The sequence below is a fragment of the Stegodyphus dumicola genome, chromosome 3 (genome assembly GCF_044657685.1).
Source record: "Stegodyphus dumicola isolate Sdum_Otavi_A_Nest chromosome 3, ASM4465768v1".
NCBI classification, from domain to species: Eukaryota; Metazoa; Arthropoda; class Arachnida; order Araneae; family Eresidae; genus Stegodyphus; species Stegodyphus dumicola.
The window spans coordinates 80769212-80786437 of record NC_140770.1 but is presented as its reverse complement, the minus strand read 5'-3'; the positions used below and the strand labels follow the sequence as shown (position 1 = coordinate 80786437).

Here is a 17226-nt window from a genome sequence, read left to right as displayed (position 1 = left end):
GGGGATGCGATTATTCCTGATTGCGATAAAGGATGTGAACCGTCTCTTCATGCTCACTACGAGTCCGTTGACAAGCCCTTGAGCCATGATGGTCAGCTCGTCTTTTAGTTAAGATTTTAGCTGGGGAATCTTCGCCATAAGGTGACTATCTACAGTGAGAGTCTTCTAAAAATATTCCTATCGTCTTTGATGCAATTTAGATTCGGGGACTGTTTGTGCGTGTTAGTGCAGGGGAAATCTTGACCCCTCAACAGTTGAGTTCCACTTGCAAGGAAAACCCGGTGCAAACACAAATGAGTAAGCATCCTCGGAACATGCGGAGCTTCGTACAACCATCGACATTATGCTTTCCAAAAAACGAACTGAATTACGGAACCATTTGATGTTTCTGAGGTGGATTATTGGTCTGTCTACCGCTCTATCTAGTTTTCTTAAGCAAGACTAAATCGAGTCTCATACATATAGCGCTCTTCACTTCATTGTTGTGTTCATCAGTCCTTTTATTCTCGACACCTAAAAAAGCATAGCGTATTCTTCAGAAAGGCTGTAAATCTCGCCGAGGGAAGTAACCACTTGTGCGACATTTCCCATTCACGATAAAAAAAATATCCGACGTCCATTCATGCATTATTTGTTCACATGCAGTACACTTCCATTCCCTACGATAAAACGTATTACACATATGCGATCTTCTAATTGGCCATTCTTATTGGCACCATGGATCACTTTGCATTATCCTGTTAATTTTTCTACTTCACCCTTAAGTTTTAGAGTAGTTTATAGTTTGCAGCAAAGTCACCTCAAAATAAAAACACGCACTTTGGTCTAAGAAATTCTTAAATTTCAGAATTGAATAACCGGAGTTTAATAGAAAATCTGGAAGTTTAGAAGTAAGTAAAAATCAGGTGGATGATGCCATCAATCCAGTTTCCTGCAAGTGAGGATTTCACTGCTGTTATAATTTACGCTGATATCTAGAATTTACTAAAGAATAAATAGGAAAAATCTATTGAACCACAGTACTAGACATAGTTTTCGATTATTTTGGAAATACGCTGCTATGATCTAATGTTTTTGCCTTGTTATTGCAAATATGCTGCAGCTCGTTTTCGAAAGTCTTCCTCAAACAACATCTTTCTCAAAAATGATGAACATTTTGCCATTATGGTGTACTCAGTTTTTTTCTTTTTCCATAAAATTCCTGCTTTCTGCTTTGAAGTCAGTAATATATACCTAATTAGTTTTAATTCCAAACCAAAATTAGGTTAGAGACATTAGGTTAATTGGAAGCCGAAGAGACGAAAAATTAGCATCCTCCTTTGCCGGGAATCGAACCACGGACCTCTGAAACACCGGCTCAGTGTGCTGACCACTACACTACGAAGGCACGCTAGGAAGGCGGCAGATATACCATATATACTTCCCCTTTTAAACGGCGACTGTTTTTTTTAAGGGACGCAATCGCCAAATCCTGGGTGAGGAGAATCGTCACCCAACAGCGATTTAATTCGGGTGCCACTGTAGAGACATTAGGTTAATTGGAAAAGCTGGAAAGATGAAAAATGAGCAATCACCTTCTTCGGAAATCGAACCACAGTTCTCGGGAATACCGGCCCAGCGTGCAGAACCACTACACCACGAAGGCACGCTAGGAAGGCGGGAGAAATACTTTTAAAGTTACAGTTTTTTTAAATATATGGTAACTTTACAAGAACACAAATTATTCTACAAAGATGCAAAAATTCAACTGCATTGTAGTTAAATTCAAAACAAGTCCATATGTTCATAAATAAATATTAAATATTGCAATCTTCTTCAAAACTTTCCTAAAATCTTTACAAAAAAGAAAGCTATTTGAGACACTTTCAAGATTATATCGTTATATCTTGCTATCCCTGTAAAGATAAAGGTTATGTATTATTCGTTGAAAACGCCATAAGAGAACTGAAATATCAATACTTTTCACTATATTTTAATATCAAGCATTATCAGATATAAAAAATACTTGATCACTTTGTTCATTAACACTAATCGGACCAGCACACATGATAGCAAATTTTAGGTAAATTTCTATTACGCCTTTGCTCCGAATCATTTAGTTAAACTATTTCGTTTTTTTTTAATCTAGTAAATACATAAAGATAATTATCTTTTCTAACCGATCTGCCTCGATTATAACCCGTTTTAGTTACTTCGGAATATTAATTGCCTTTTTTTTTATGCAGGCTACATGAATTAAGATGCTGAAATAAAATATTTTTTCTATAGAGACGAACAGAAGATCCATGTATTTGCGAAGATATTCAAAAAATAAAGTTAAATTGGGAAATGTAAAAAAAAATTGGTCATTTTACTAAGAAAAACGAACACGAACACCATAAACTGGTCTTTTCTCATGAAAAACGTAACTCTGATACATATACTCTAAGAACGAAAGGAATGATTTATGGGTACACAACCTGCACTTAAAACGTTCGAATGAAGATACAGTTCACAAACGCTCCATTTGAGGCAAGAGTTCCCAACTTCTATATGTATTATTTCGCACCATAGAATTATGGAAACCGAAGTCTGAATGAAGATTCTAGATGAACCTCGATCTTTATATTCAAAATGCAGATAATAGGATCACACCAAATCAAGTTACAGCTTTATATTCTCCAAACAACTTACTCTAAACACAGGGGGTTGCATAGTTTTCTGTTTCACTTATGACTCAACTTTATAGCTCTCAAGAAATTAATCTCTCCAGGAAATAATCAGAAACGAGTTACTCCACTGAAATGAAAACAAGTCAAGTCAGACTGATTTCCATACTATATATCTCTCGCTCTCTGGTCGTCTTTCTGTCTTTGGGTTGCGTCCTTCTCCTGCTGTTTCATTCCCCTCGTGAAACTTGTTTTTTCCCCGTATTATAATTATTTATTCTGTTTTTAATAATTAATCAAATTGATACTTAACGCAATCAAACCTCACGCCACCAGACATTGGCAAAAAGGCAGCGACCGGAAGTTGATTAGGAAAAGAAAATCATCACATGGTGGAAAAAGTGGCATAAGAAACTAATCGCTCGACAAGAGAATTCTAACATCCCAGTACACCTCCCAGACTATGAAGGGAAACCAACAAAGCAGATCAAGAAAGAACGGCTCTTAAAAGCATTGGCCACAGTGAAAACCAAGTCCAAAGACAATTCCTAAAATATCCGAGATTGAAACAATACAGTTTAAGACTTATTTCAAAGTAGTTGCTTTTCATAAATGCACAGAATCAAATTTTCCGCAGTTTTTTTCTTTCGTTCTAATTCCAGATCCGCGAGCCATTTCCACATTTTGAGCTGAAATTGCACAAAGGAGTATCTGTTTTATAAGCGCTTCCATTCATTAGCATAACATTCTCATTGAAATCTGAAACGATGTGCTAAACTAACATCCCAAGAAAATAATCGCTTTCCTAACTTTTATAATGAGAAAGATTATTTCTTATAATCGTCAAATCATTTCTAAAAACCTTCTTTTTTAAGCTCAGAAACAAACTTTCTGAGATTTAAAGTTCAATCCTTTTTTAGTTCAAAATGATTCAAAACTGTTGTAGATTAAATTATCCTGCCAGAAATTTGATCTTCTCCGAAGTTAAAGTTGCTACAGAGCATTCAAAATGTGCGCTCAAACCACAAGCTATACAATATGTTTCGCAATAAGTAACGGTTATTTTGTTACCGTAGTTATTTTTGTTTCAAGCACTTTTATATAAATATTTGCATGTGCAGAAAACATGAAAACTGTTCGTTGCATTACATAATAAAAAAGTTTTAACTTTAATTTTTTTCAAATATATATGTCCATGAATTGCACATCGATTAATGGGAAAAGCCGTGTGTACTCATGCGAATCACATTTTTAAATAATCCTAAATATCTACTGTAGGCTATCAGAAATCCCTACTAGGTGCACGGTCAGTAATAATCATAGGGATAGTAATAATATTGATAGGTCAGACGATGAACAGAAAAGTCTCATTGATGTGAAAAATTTATGAGCTTCCACGAAAAAAGATTCTTGAACACCATGCACTTTGAAGGCTTGTTATTGATCATTGCTGATATAAACCAATGAAACAGCGCCTGCGCAGATAAGTATAGAATTATTAATTTTCAATTGCTTATGTACAACGCATAGGCATATCATATGCTTTGTAACAGAGAATAAAGAATCAACAAGGAAGATGTCCAGCGGGTCTGAAATTCTCAGGTGCTTCAAATTTTAAAATTTATAAAACAAATCAGTTAAAAAAAATCTTGCAAATGTCATAGCTTTTTAAAACCTAAATCGGTGAACATAAAAATTTTCAATATTTATAGTTAATGACTTTTATAAATTTTTATATAATGCTTAACATCATTTATTTTTTTTTTACTATAGATTAAATGCAGGAATATAATTAGCGAATTTTTAACAGCAGCTATTAAATTGTAAATGCTATTAGAATTTGTAGACCAGGAAACAAGAAAAATCAACTGTATTTTCACCGCTTTTTAAACTATGGATCCGTTGCTAGCTGGCCTTGCTAACCATTTATACCACAAGAATATGTACGGGGAACTGCGATAATTCCTTATTACTTTCGCTCAATCCCATTTTGCTTGTGGCGCGACTATACAGATTATTAGGATTTTCAGACTACAAAACACTGAAAATCTATTGTTTTGTTGCCGAGATTCGAACAATGGACCTTTCAATTGCCAAAAGAGCGAGCTAACCATTTTCATCACAATGCCATAATTTCTTTCATTGAAAATGATTTAGATTTTGCTATGATGAGGGAAAAGATACTTCAGACTATCGGCCCTGTTTCACAGTACATTTCAGTTTAAAGCATGATAATGACAAAAATTAGTCTTTTAAATTATATTAGATTATTTGGATATGGCAAAGCACTCAAGGATTATGTAAAGGAACGCATGCGTGGAGGACTTTCTAAGGGAAAATGGCACATTTCCATGTTATGTATTGGGAAAATCGCGAGAAACATGAGTTTACTTATAGGGAGTACAACGCGAATACTTGTCAATAGCCATTTCGAAATGGCTCATCTGAAAGCTGGTTCTATTTGAAATGTTAACAAGTACTTAAAAATAATACTGGCCATTAAAAATGTACACGAGTAAAATATTATGCCAGATATAATGAAATTATATTGACCACTTTTCTGTTGATGAGCGGTTTTATATCCGTCCTAGTTTCCTTTCCCATATAAAGGCTTTCCAATACAAAGGCTCTGTTACTATACCTATAATGTCTTGTCCTTCACCTGAGACATGCGTTCAGTGTAATGAATATTAATGTCCTCTTCAGATGAGGAGTACTTCCCTTATTTATGCCGAGAGGCAACCGGGTGAAACGGCAACGACCAGCGAGCGGTCATTCCGGAACCATTTTGACCGTAAGTGCAATTAGCCTCTGGTGCCGTATTGGATAGGCCATTGACGGCCTGCGCTTTGATTTTACGATGGGTCCATAAGCGCTAGAGTCGCATTTGATTGAATATGAAAACTACTGGGGCTTCGTGAAGGATTTATGGTAATTGCCTACAACCGATTCTGATCTTCTGACCAAAAGTAATAATAACTGTATGAAGTGGTAAACATGTATTTGGAAGGCATATGGCATGCAATTTGTGACCTAGGGTTTCAAAAGCTATCAAGCTAGGAAACAGAGGGATATTTTCAATATTAACAAGAATCAAAGAAATAACATGCAGTTGTTTCATCTTCCATAAAGTTAATATTGATTTTTAAATATTTCACAATATTCTACGCGCTTTTTAGTATATTAATATCCAGCTCCGTCTTGGGCAAATACGAATTTAAAAAATATATGATGTATGAAAAATAAAATTTTCCGTAAATTATTCTATGAAATAACATATTTCCGAAATATTTATGTGCCGTGAGAACTTCCATAATGCAGTTATAATTAAATAATTCATTTTAAGCTAAATATACTCTGCTATGAATAATGAAATCTTTAAAGGATTGTTTAAAGCAACTGTAAATGTTGAATAGTGCTATGAATAGTGAAATCCTTTAAACAACTGTAATGTATGACATACACTTTCATTATATCATAATCAAATTTTCCTCAGTGTAACTGTTTTATTTGGTAAATATGAATTATTTCATATCTGAATTATTTCATTACGCGTGAAAATTGAGCGGTAATTAATTAAGACAGCAAGTTTAAACAATACAGATCATCTTATCCACTGTATGACGCCTTGAAAATCTTATTTTTGAGAAAATGTAAGGAAAGCATTTTCTTAAAAAAATATAAATGAGACATGTTCATCTTCGAAGACATATAAAGGAAACATCTTCGAGTTAAAAAATCTTTTCAGTGTTAAAGTGATTTTTTTTTATCTTTGAAAAATGCGGATGAAATATATTCATCAATGGAAAAATTTTAAGTGAAAATTTTCGACTTGTAAAAGATATAAGTGAAACGTTTTCGACCTAAAAATGTCTAAATGAATTGTTTTCGATTTGGTAAAATCAAAGTGTTTTTCCTCTTTAGAGTTTGAAATGAACATGTGTTTTCTAATAGTGAAAATAAAAGTGGATAACTTTCGCCCTAAAAAATTAAAGTGTAACTCTTTTAATTAAAAAAAAATGTTTCCATTTAGTCCTAACGAGAAACTCAGTGAGCGTTTTTCACCTTAGAAGAATGTAAATAAAAAGTTTCCGCCTAAAAGAAAATTCAAAATGTAAATGATTTTTTTTCTTTTCCCATTTTAATGTAGCATTAGACAGTTTTGCTTTAAAGTCAGCTTAAAAATTAAGATACAGTTATGAGAACAAGAATGCATTTCGGAACGAGAAATGAGAGAAACACAATAGGGTTAAAAATACTTGATGAGGGCACCACATGACTTATACGGTCTATTAAATGTTACACATTTTTCTGAAGTTTATTTGAACTTATTCCCTGTAATTTCATTAGAGATATGTCTCTCATCCAGTTAGTTCATTTTCTCACTGTACACAGCACCGTTGTAGAGTTTAGAGAGCATAATTTAAATAAAATTAGAACATGTAAAAATCTAAACCTAAGATTTCGCGTTTTCCTTAAGACTTATCGTAGCAAACCGTTTCAAATCTCGGTAAAAATTTTGTTAGTAACACAAATCAATTCATAATAAATAAAAGATTTCTGAGTACATTTGTCTAAATGCATACAATTATAAATGTAACAGTCTTTGGATTTTGATCAGCATAATATAAATGCAGTTGTCTTTGTGATTGTTCCGGCTGAATGTGGGTATAATGAATTTGGATTAGTGTACGATGAATAAAAATGTATAATGTATAATAATGGATTAGTATATATCAGTAGATAACATATTTGATCAAGTAGAGCGATTTGACATTTTATTATCATGTATGTGTGCAATAGAAAATGAAAATAAACCGAACAAAAGCGGAGAAGGAAAACATAATCTCGAAAAATACTTTTCAAATTGCAATGATTCCAAAATTTTGCTGTTTCACGGGGAATTACGAGTTCGTGGCGACAAACAGTGAATAAGATGAACTGTATTGTTTAACCTTTGCTATCGAAATCCGGCTCAGTTTTCATGCGTAAAACATGCATTTACTCAGAAAGTGGTGGTGTATTTAATTATGGCAAAGCACACTAGGGCTATCTGCCTAAGAGGAGGGATGCCTTTCGTGGAGGACTTTCTAAGGGAAACTGGCTAGTATACACGTTACACATGGCATTTACTCAGAAAGACTTTTACTCAGATGTAATAATAAACGAGTTGGGTAGAAATTAAAAAAAAAAAATTAAAGAAAGCGAAATGTGTACTAAAGTATGAATGAATACTTCATTCATACTTTAGTATATATCTTAAGCATTGACGTTCATATCTTAAGCATTGACGTTCTTAAGATATGAGTTAAATAAATAGATCTATGATTTTTCTGATACGAAATAAGAAAATGAGACAAAATAAGAATGATATCATAAACATTGTATTTGATAATTTAAAATTAACTCCTAAGACATTCCCCTTTTCTGAAAAATACTGCCTAAATTGTACTCGTATTAGGAAAATGAGAGTAATTCAAAAAATTAATTCAGTCTGAAATTCGAAAGAACAGTAAAATAAAAGGAACTAAATAACAAATGTTGATGGTTTCATTAATGAGAGATATGAAATTATTAACTATACCAAATAGAATTAGTTAAAGTAACAAAAAATTAATTATTAAATAATTAATGTGCCAAATAATAGGAAGAAGATAAAAATTAAAATATTGCGCAAAAAAAAAAAGTATTCGGGCACGTGATAGCAACTACACAGGATGCAATGTATTTTTGATGCCGTAGCAATAAAGCCCTCTGTTATTCATAATACCTGTGCGCCCAGACTGTCATATTTAACCTACTAATGTAACTATTTAAAAATAATTCATAAATGCGTATCATAAATTCATAAATGAGATCCCACAACCATTTATATCACAACATAGGGAACACTTGTTGAACCTAAAAATCTGTGAAATATCTATAATATATTGAATCTAAGATATGCATCCGCTAGTTTACATTTTGCTGCGCAAAGGATAGTGCCACAGTTTAAGAGTTTTGTTGCCCAAAATTAAAGCACGTTTTGTCAAATAGAATCCTAGTATAAATGCTGTCATAAAAAAAACCACACCTAAATAAGTCTTCAGAACAAAATGTAACGGTTTAAAGGCAAAATATATCAAAAACTGAAAGGACATAACAGAAAAATCTAATCATTTTAATATACATCTGTAATAATTTCACAGAGTTAGTGACAACAGTGTTTGGAAGTTTGCACATGATAGTATCATATTATTGCATTTAATCATTTAGTATTCTCATACTGTATCATTTTTAAGTATTATTGAATTGCAAGTAAAGTTAGTTTTCATTTAATTTACAAAATTTTATTTTCACATTTTTTAAATATTATTATTTTTTGCTCTTAATATGAATGTTACATTATACTTTGAACTATCACATACTGACTAAATTGAATTAACTTTCTTCAAAATTATTTGCTTTAAAGCACAATGTTGTAATGTACGTCGTAATATGTCAGTCTATATTGATTTATGTAGCTGTAATGATTTCTTCTACGCCTGCAATATTTAATGGAATATACTATACTGAATTTGTATGCATTATACGTCATTATATGGCAAGGCTTTTAAACATATAATTACGGCATGGTATCATAACTGAATTTCCATAGATGCATAATATAAATCCTGTTGTATTTTGAACTGCATTTGTTACATCCTATATTGAATTGATTTCTTATTTATTTGTGTGCAAGACGATTGATATATCCGTTGGATGGATTACACAGCAAAAAGCCTTGTTAAAGGCATTGATTGTTTTAAATAAATAAAAATTTATTTTTCAGCATTCTATAATTATATCCGCCTTAAATTACACTTCACAGAAAAACGAATAGAAGAGAAGGTAAAATCCATAAAAAAATATCATTATATTGATTTTTCAATATTACAATTTATAGATAACAACACGCTTGCTTTTTCGTCTATTGTTAAACAACGGAGAATTCGCAACATGTTTTAAAAGGAAAACATGATTATTTTGTGAGAAAATACCACATCAAAGAATATTATAAATATAAAACATAACTTCTTCATCCAGGCAGAAAAACTCAGTAAACTGTTTAGGAAATTACGTGTCTCGAATAAGATTAGCAGAAGCAGAAATATTTCGAGCTTTAATTACAACCGTCTTATATTTGCCGAGCTATGTTATAAATTAGCAGAAATGTAAACGTAAAATTTTTAAGAATTACCCTCTGTGAAAATTCTGTCCCTACGATAAACGATGTATACTAGCCAGTTTCCCTTAGAAAGTCCTCCACGAAGGCATCCCTCCCCTTAGGCAGATAGCCGTCGAGGCTTTGCCATAATCACACACATACATCTACGATAAACGAGATAGTAATTTCATATTCAAATAAGCAAACAAATGAACTATTTCTATTTTCAACTGTATTATTCTGACAGCTTATAATCTATCAATAAAAACAAGTATAGGTGTGACACAAAAGTAACGAGACGACGTGTGTAGCTTGAAAACATAGTAGAGTTGGCAACAACTGCTTTTATGACGTCATGCCACGCAACTCCTCTATCCATGTAGCCAGTTTCAACTTAACCGACCGCGCCAGTAGGGAGCGCTACGTCATTGAGTGAACACGCGCAACTGCATTCTGCCGGGAAAACGTCTAATGCAAAACCCGAACAGCGAAACAACATCACGTTTCTTGTGAAACTTAAGAAATTAGCCACGGAGGAAACGTTTCAAATGTTAACCGATCATTATAGAGATGAAACCTTGTCTCATGCACGTGTGTTCGAATAACATAAGCGGTTTTCAAGGGGGAAGGGACAGTGTCGCCCAGCACGTTCATCATGATTGAATGGATTCACAGTGGTCAGACTGTTAAATAATACTACTTACATAGAAGTACTAAAAAGACTTCGTGAAAAAATCAGGGAAAACAAAGGCTACAGTTGGGGAATGATAGATGGTTGCTGAAACAGGACAATGCACTCTCTCACATGGCCCTATCTGTCAAGCGGTTTCTGACCAGCAAAAACATTACTGTGATGGGGCATCGTCCCTATTCACCTGATTTAGCTCAAAGCGATGTTTTTATTTCCTAGTTAAATCTTACTTAAAGGGAACTCATTGTACCTCAGCTGAAGAGTTTCAAGCAAAACGAAGAATTTCCTGAAGGGCCTTTCAAAACCCTCGTTCCAGAACTGTTACTACCAGCAATGGCCGCATCGAATTTAGAAGTGTGTAAATGCTGCAGAAAAATACTTTGAAGGTGATAATGTCACGGAGAACTGATTCTGAAAGTACAATGATCAATAATTTATTGGACCAGTCTCGGTTTTATTTTTTTTATTTTTTTTTTTTTTTTTTGTCTGTGTATGTGTGTGTGTGTGTGTGTCACACTTTATATATAGGAATAATAATAATATAGGCTGGATTGGCAAAATCGAACCAGTCGCTATAGGGTTTACAAACCTTCAGGAGAGAGAGAGGACACGTAGTCTATGGAAAATCGCATAGCAATGCATGGTCGAAAAGGCTTTCCTGCCGCGGTAGTGACAACACAAAATACAAAAAAGGGAAACCATAAACAGGGGGAGGAAACATGTTTATCATGTTTAGTAAGGCAGAAATCAAGGAATAAGAACAAAAGATAAAAATAGACAACGATTGTCATCAAAGAAGTTGTTCGAAATTACAACCGCGGAACCTGATGCAGGCCTCACATCTCCAGATTTCCCCAACAGATGCCACGATGCGCGCAACAAGTTCCTCAGCTCTTCAAACAGGGGTTTCGTCCACCAGTGTCTTGGCGTACCCGCAGAGGAAGTAGTCAGTACTAGTGAAGACTGGCGATCTTGCTGGCCAAAGTACCGAACCACCCCTGCTGACCCATATTCAGGATATATTTCGAACGTAATTTCGAGCACCTTCTTTGATGGTGATCGTCTATTTTTGTTCTTATTTCTTGGTTTCCACTGCACTAAGCATAATGAACATATGTTCTCAATTCTGCTGATATCTTTCCTATCTTGTTCACTACCCGCGCCAGGAAAGCGCTTTCTACCAGGCATTCCTATGCATTTTTCCATCGTATATATTCCATCAATAAGACGATTTTCACAAAGTTGACGAGAAATAATAGACTTACATAAACATTACGAAACTAAATAAGTAACTACATTTCCAGTCTAGTGTCTAACTCAAAAAATAGATTTTTTAGTAATTTTAAACATTTTTTGGAAAACTAAATATCAGAAAATTTGCCGCAGACAAGTTTTAATGCCTTAGAAAGCGATTTTTTTTCAGAGCCACTAAATGCCTTCTGTAATTAGGCTGATATTTTTCTGTTTATGCTAATGCAATCAATTCTTGATTAAGTTCCCATCCAGTTTCAATCTCTGGACTAAGCACGAGGGAATTTACCGGACTCGGTCTTTAAGAAGAATTAAAACATACCTTTTTTTGAACTGCGATGCTAGTAATTCCCAAATGTTTGACAGATGCTGTCAAACATTTGGGAATTACTTTTATCCACAACATTATGAAATTTAGTTGTAAAAGCAAGAAGCTCTAATTCAATTTTTGTGGGGTATTAAACTTAATGACATTTTCAAACTTTCTGCAAATCTTGTGCTATTAATTTCTTCATTTCTAATTATGTTTATTCTTCTTTTATTTGCAGTGCGTGACTTTTATTTTGGAAGTTTATTTAATTTACCGTACCATAAAATTTAAACTTTTTGAAAATAAAGGTAAATTCTAAACAGTATTTTTCTTTCAATTATAATATAGGTTATACCTCTTCCCTCCCCTTTTTAACCGTCCCCAGATAAATCCCGATTTTGAGTTAACTGTAAACATAATTTCTAATAGTACTTCTGTAAATTAGGGGATGACTGTAAATTTTTAACGCACAATTAACATTTAATACTTCGCTATCTATTCGACTGCAAATCGTTGTTATTAAAATATGCTTTTACATGTGTTACAAATATTTGGAAGAATGTTTCATTAAGCATTAATGAAGGTTCGTGAGAAGCAGAGAAAACATATATAAAATACATTTTATCTTATTACTAGCTACATTTTGCTGTAAATCAGCAATTATCACTGAAGCAAGAATACTCTCGAATGCCGGTAATGTAATACCAAAAATTGTGCAACCGAGGATGAAAACTGGAAATGATCGAGAGCGAAAGAGTCATTTGCGCTCTTTGTTTCAAATGGCCTCTCAAACGGACTATTTTAAAAATAACCGCACACTCTCTGATTGATCCTCCATTTTCTGATTCCCTAATAGCCTTGTCACGTGACGTCTCTGAGTGTGTTTTTCTTCCCGCCTGTTAATTATTCGCAAATGGCGGCATTAATGGTGCCCCGCGAAGCGTTCTTATCGGAGGGGCTTCATTTTGGTCCCCAATTTCTGACTTAATCGACGAAGAGCTGTGCAAATGGCACTCGAATTCGCGTAATTTCTAGGAAGCGATTCCAAAACTCAATAACAATGTTAATCGCCGTGATGAAAAAGTAAAATATGTTTGTAGAAGTGAATGGGGTCTTGTTAAGTGCCTGTTATTTTGTTCGGGAGATGGTTTTGATCCGTTTTGGAACTCAAGTTTAGAAAAATCTCAATTCCCAGAGGATTTAGAGAACAGAAACCCTGCAAAAGAAAGGTACTTAACTACAATTTGTTTTTAAAGCGAAATCTTCTTAGAACTTAGCACTTAGAGGAAAACTCCTCTTCTAAGAGTTCCTGCAAGTATTTTGCAGTCAAGAAGATAAACGTCCCTTATTCACGAGCTAAAATTCTTACTATGTCTTGCATTCTTTATGAAAGAAAATTTGCAGACAATGTACGTGCGTGATATATTTATGATATGTGAAGCATTATTATTGTAAGTAAGAATTAGTACTGTATAAATAATTTTTATTACTTCCTTAATAATGCAGTGTTAACAAGCATTAAAATGAGAATACACATAAAGCATAAAGATCCCATACCTTTATACCATTTGTCACATAAAAATTCATACTAAAAAGGTATGAATTTTTATTATTTATTTATTTAATCTAAGCTAAATTTTATGCTTGAATAATCGCTGAAACATAATAAAAAGCTGATACAATAATTAGAGGCTTACCCTCCTCTTCCCTCTTGAAAGAAAATTAACACACGTGGTTAAAATATCATGTCGTTTTTAGGTTTATTACTATTATTTCTTACTAACCAGTTATTTAATGTCTTGTAAGGATTTTGTTAATTTTATTAACAGATAAATTTTGAGTTAAAATTCTTTCTTGTCAAGTTCTTGACTACTTCCGGCCAGAACGTAGTTTTAGATTCACATTTAATGAGGAAAATCTGTATTTAACCGCGTAGTTCTACTTGCTGAGTTAGAGAGAATCACAGATTCTGATTAGAGCGCGTCCGCCTTTATTGGCTACTCTCTCCCACAGCTGTTATTACGCTCGGCCGTACTCAGGCCCTTGATAGCTACGCGCTCATTTAAAGGAGCCAACTCGGTTAGAATTTTGATAGCTTCGGTTATATATCTTTAGTTTAGATTTGTTTTAGTTTACTTCTTAGCCTCTTAAGTTCAAGCCCAAGTGTCGGCTTTAATTGTACACTCCAAGACGGAGTTCTCTTAAATTTTATTTGAATAATAAAGGGTTATTTACCCTTCCATCTTGTTGTTTCTTATCACACGAACTCAAGCGATTATTTGCTTATCAGTTCTTAAGGGTCTTCACTTTCTACGGTAACTTAGAATAACACTGTGAGGAACAGTCTTTACTGTCTCTTCTCATTTAATATGATCAAAATATTATAAAATATTTTTCCAGCTGAAATGAAACTGATATCTAATTCAAATAAGTGTATAAATTGATGTTGATGCATAAATTTTAGAATGGGATAATGAAGTGAAATATATTTTCCTTGTGATAGTCTAACAATTTAGACGTCTTGTGAAAGTACATTATAACTGTGCTTCTTCCACAAAATATAATGCTCGTAATTAAATGTAAGATCAAGCGTTTACTATACTTATGAAAAGATATTATCGCCATGATATTAATAAATTTCATCAAAATATGGAAACATGTACATAAAATACAAATGAATCAGTGAAGAAAACTAGTTTCTCCGCCCCTTAACTGCTGTATATATCCACTGGAACTACATCTCAGGAAAAAACAGTAAAGAATTTTCAAATAACCTTTATACATAATATATTACATTATAATATCTTACAAAATATATTTTAATAAATTTAAGAAATATTACAAGTAATTTGTACTAGTTTATAGTCAGTGTATTACTTATTTAGCATACAGTATAATATTTTCAGTTGTATATTTAGCATGTATTGTATTTATATTTCAAGGTACTAATGAATGTAATTCTTAAATGGCATATTTCTTCTGACATTGGATCTGTGGGCGAATTTGAAGGTTAGATGCAGAACAACCCATTTCCAACTAACTTCCAAAACTATGTAGTATATTGTCAGTAGTATTATCATACAATAAATACGCAGTATATTATCGCAGAAAATATATTTTTATCTCTTATTACATCTTTTTCTTGTCCATTGCTATTCTTGTTCTAAATATGGTCTCAGCTATGTAAATAATTTATCTATGCTAATTTTGTATAAAATTTTTCTATCAATTTTCAAACAAATAAATAAATGTTTTTTTTTTTTTTTTTTTTTTTTTTTTTTGGTTTGTGTGATGGAAGTTGAATTTGACCTTAGGATGGAAGTCAGAACAGAGGATATCAGTAAGTAGCGAGTGGCCACAGGACTAAGATGACAATAGAAGAATTTTAGAGCTTCAAACAACGATAACAGATGTCCAAGAATAAATACTTTCAGGGCAAGAAATGGAAAACCTGGGTGTCGAATTCAAAAACCATCTCAACATGTGATCATACCTGAGGCAGCCATTGAGCAGTGACACCTTAATAAAATTTTTGCGAACAGGTCTGCTAACTTGTTGAATGACAACATCAATGGAACTGTTAGAAAAGTTTAGAAAGCCACCCACATTCGACAATTTTTCGAACGTCAATTCTCAAAAAACTTTACCCCCAGCTCACTGCAAGTACCTCAGTGAAACGCATGAAACGACAAAAAATGCCAACCCCAAAACCACCAAAAATGCAGACACTTAATAATTTTATAGATTGGGATTTTCTTTCCAAGCAATAATTTCTCTCTTACTTCAGGTACCACATGCACTGCCATTATCCCTTTTTGAAAATATACATAAGTTTTTATACTTTTAATTTTATTAAGTTTCATTTTTATTCAATTTTTTTATTTGTTAATATTTTACTTTAAATCCAGTGCATTTACTATTAAAAGTATATTGGAAATTCAAGTTTAAGGGATCCAGGAAAGGACTAATTATTTTCAACGATTTTAAAGAGGAAAAATTGTTTCGGAATTTGCAAGGAATTCTGGAATGGATTAAGGTCGGGTTCCAAAGTACCTTTTACCATACGGTATAGTTTAAAATTTGAATGTGGTATTAAAGCAAATAGGTTCTAAGTTTTTATGGAAAAAGGTCCGTGTTAAAGTGATATTTGAAAATGAAAATGAATGAGTATTTTAAAAATTTAATAATTTAAAATTTGTTGAACATTTTTAACTAAAAATTCATCTTTTGTTTAATGCCTTGAAATGAATAATATTAGCTTTGTAATTAATTTATGAAATAACGTTGATCTCAGTCTTTAATCTTTCTTTCGTAAGCGTAATAATCGTGATAGTTTGTATTTGCGGATTTGGGAGAATTTTTTTATTGTATCTTTAATTTTAAATTTTAAAATTAAGCACAGGCGCTGCTAATAAACGAAAATTTATAACAGCAAAAATGAATGAGGTGAAGGAAAATAATCAGTTTTACATTTTTCAACCGGAAAAGAAAAAAACGGAGCGAAAATACGAATTTTAATCTGAAACTTAAACCTCAGTGCAGATTTTCTGGTCCATAATTTGTTCATAGTGTCATATGGTACTCACTAAATTATACTTCGCTGGTGCGCACAGCTGACGAATTCCAGAATTTCAGACTTCTGGTAAATGGAATACTAGATTTATATTTTCAGATTCTAGAAATTTTTTGGCAAGATTAACGTATGGAGTTAGGATGACATCTTTTGAAGTCAGACATGTGGTTACCTTTTCATATTTCCTTCCTTAGTTAGCCTTAATGTTTAGTCTAACTAAGGTCAGTTTCAGTTTAATTTTCTTAAATTTCTTTGTGTTATCATTGGTCGTTACACAGTTTCCTCTTTACTTTTTAAAATAGCGGACTATCATTTTTTCAGTTCAGAGTGTTCCTTTCGGAAATCTTTAGCCCAAAAGGGCATTAGCCTCAACATTCTGTTAGTATCGAAACAGGATTTTGAATTATCCACTACAAACGGCTGTATCACTTTCAAAATATTTTCCAATAAATATCGTCGGCCTATATTATTTTGAATGCAATTAAATTGTGAAGAATATGCATGTATGTTTGTATGTATGTGTGTTTCTCGCTTTGTGAAAAAGCAACATTACCTAAAGCCATCAAA

The 17226-nt window shown here is 32.9% G+C and overlaps 1 protein-coding gene across 2 annotated transcripts in view; it reads left to right on the top strand.

Moving 5' to 3' along the window:
* Positions 1 to 15627, top strand: part of LOC118197561 (uncharacterized) — a 205911-nt gene extending 190284 nt beyond the window's left edge. For both annotated transcript variants that reach the window (XR_015039991.1, XM_085812350.1), the window contains exon 4: positions 15385 to 15627. Coding sequence is in view for 1 of the 2 variants with exons in the window: in XM_085812350.1 (XP_085668476.1) it covers positions 15385 to 15434 (50 nt within the window). In the remaining variant the exon portion in view is untranslated. The remainder of the gene's footprint in view (positions 1 to 15384) is intronic.
* The last annotated feature ends 1599 nt before the right edge of the window (positions 15628 to 17226 follow it).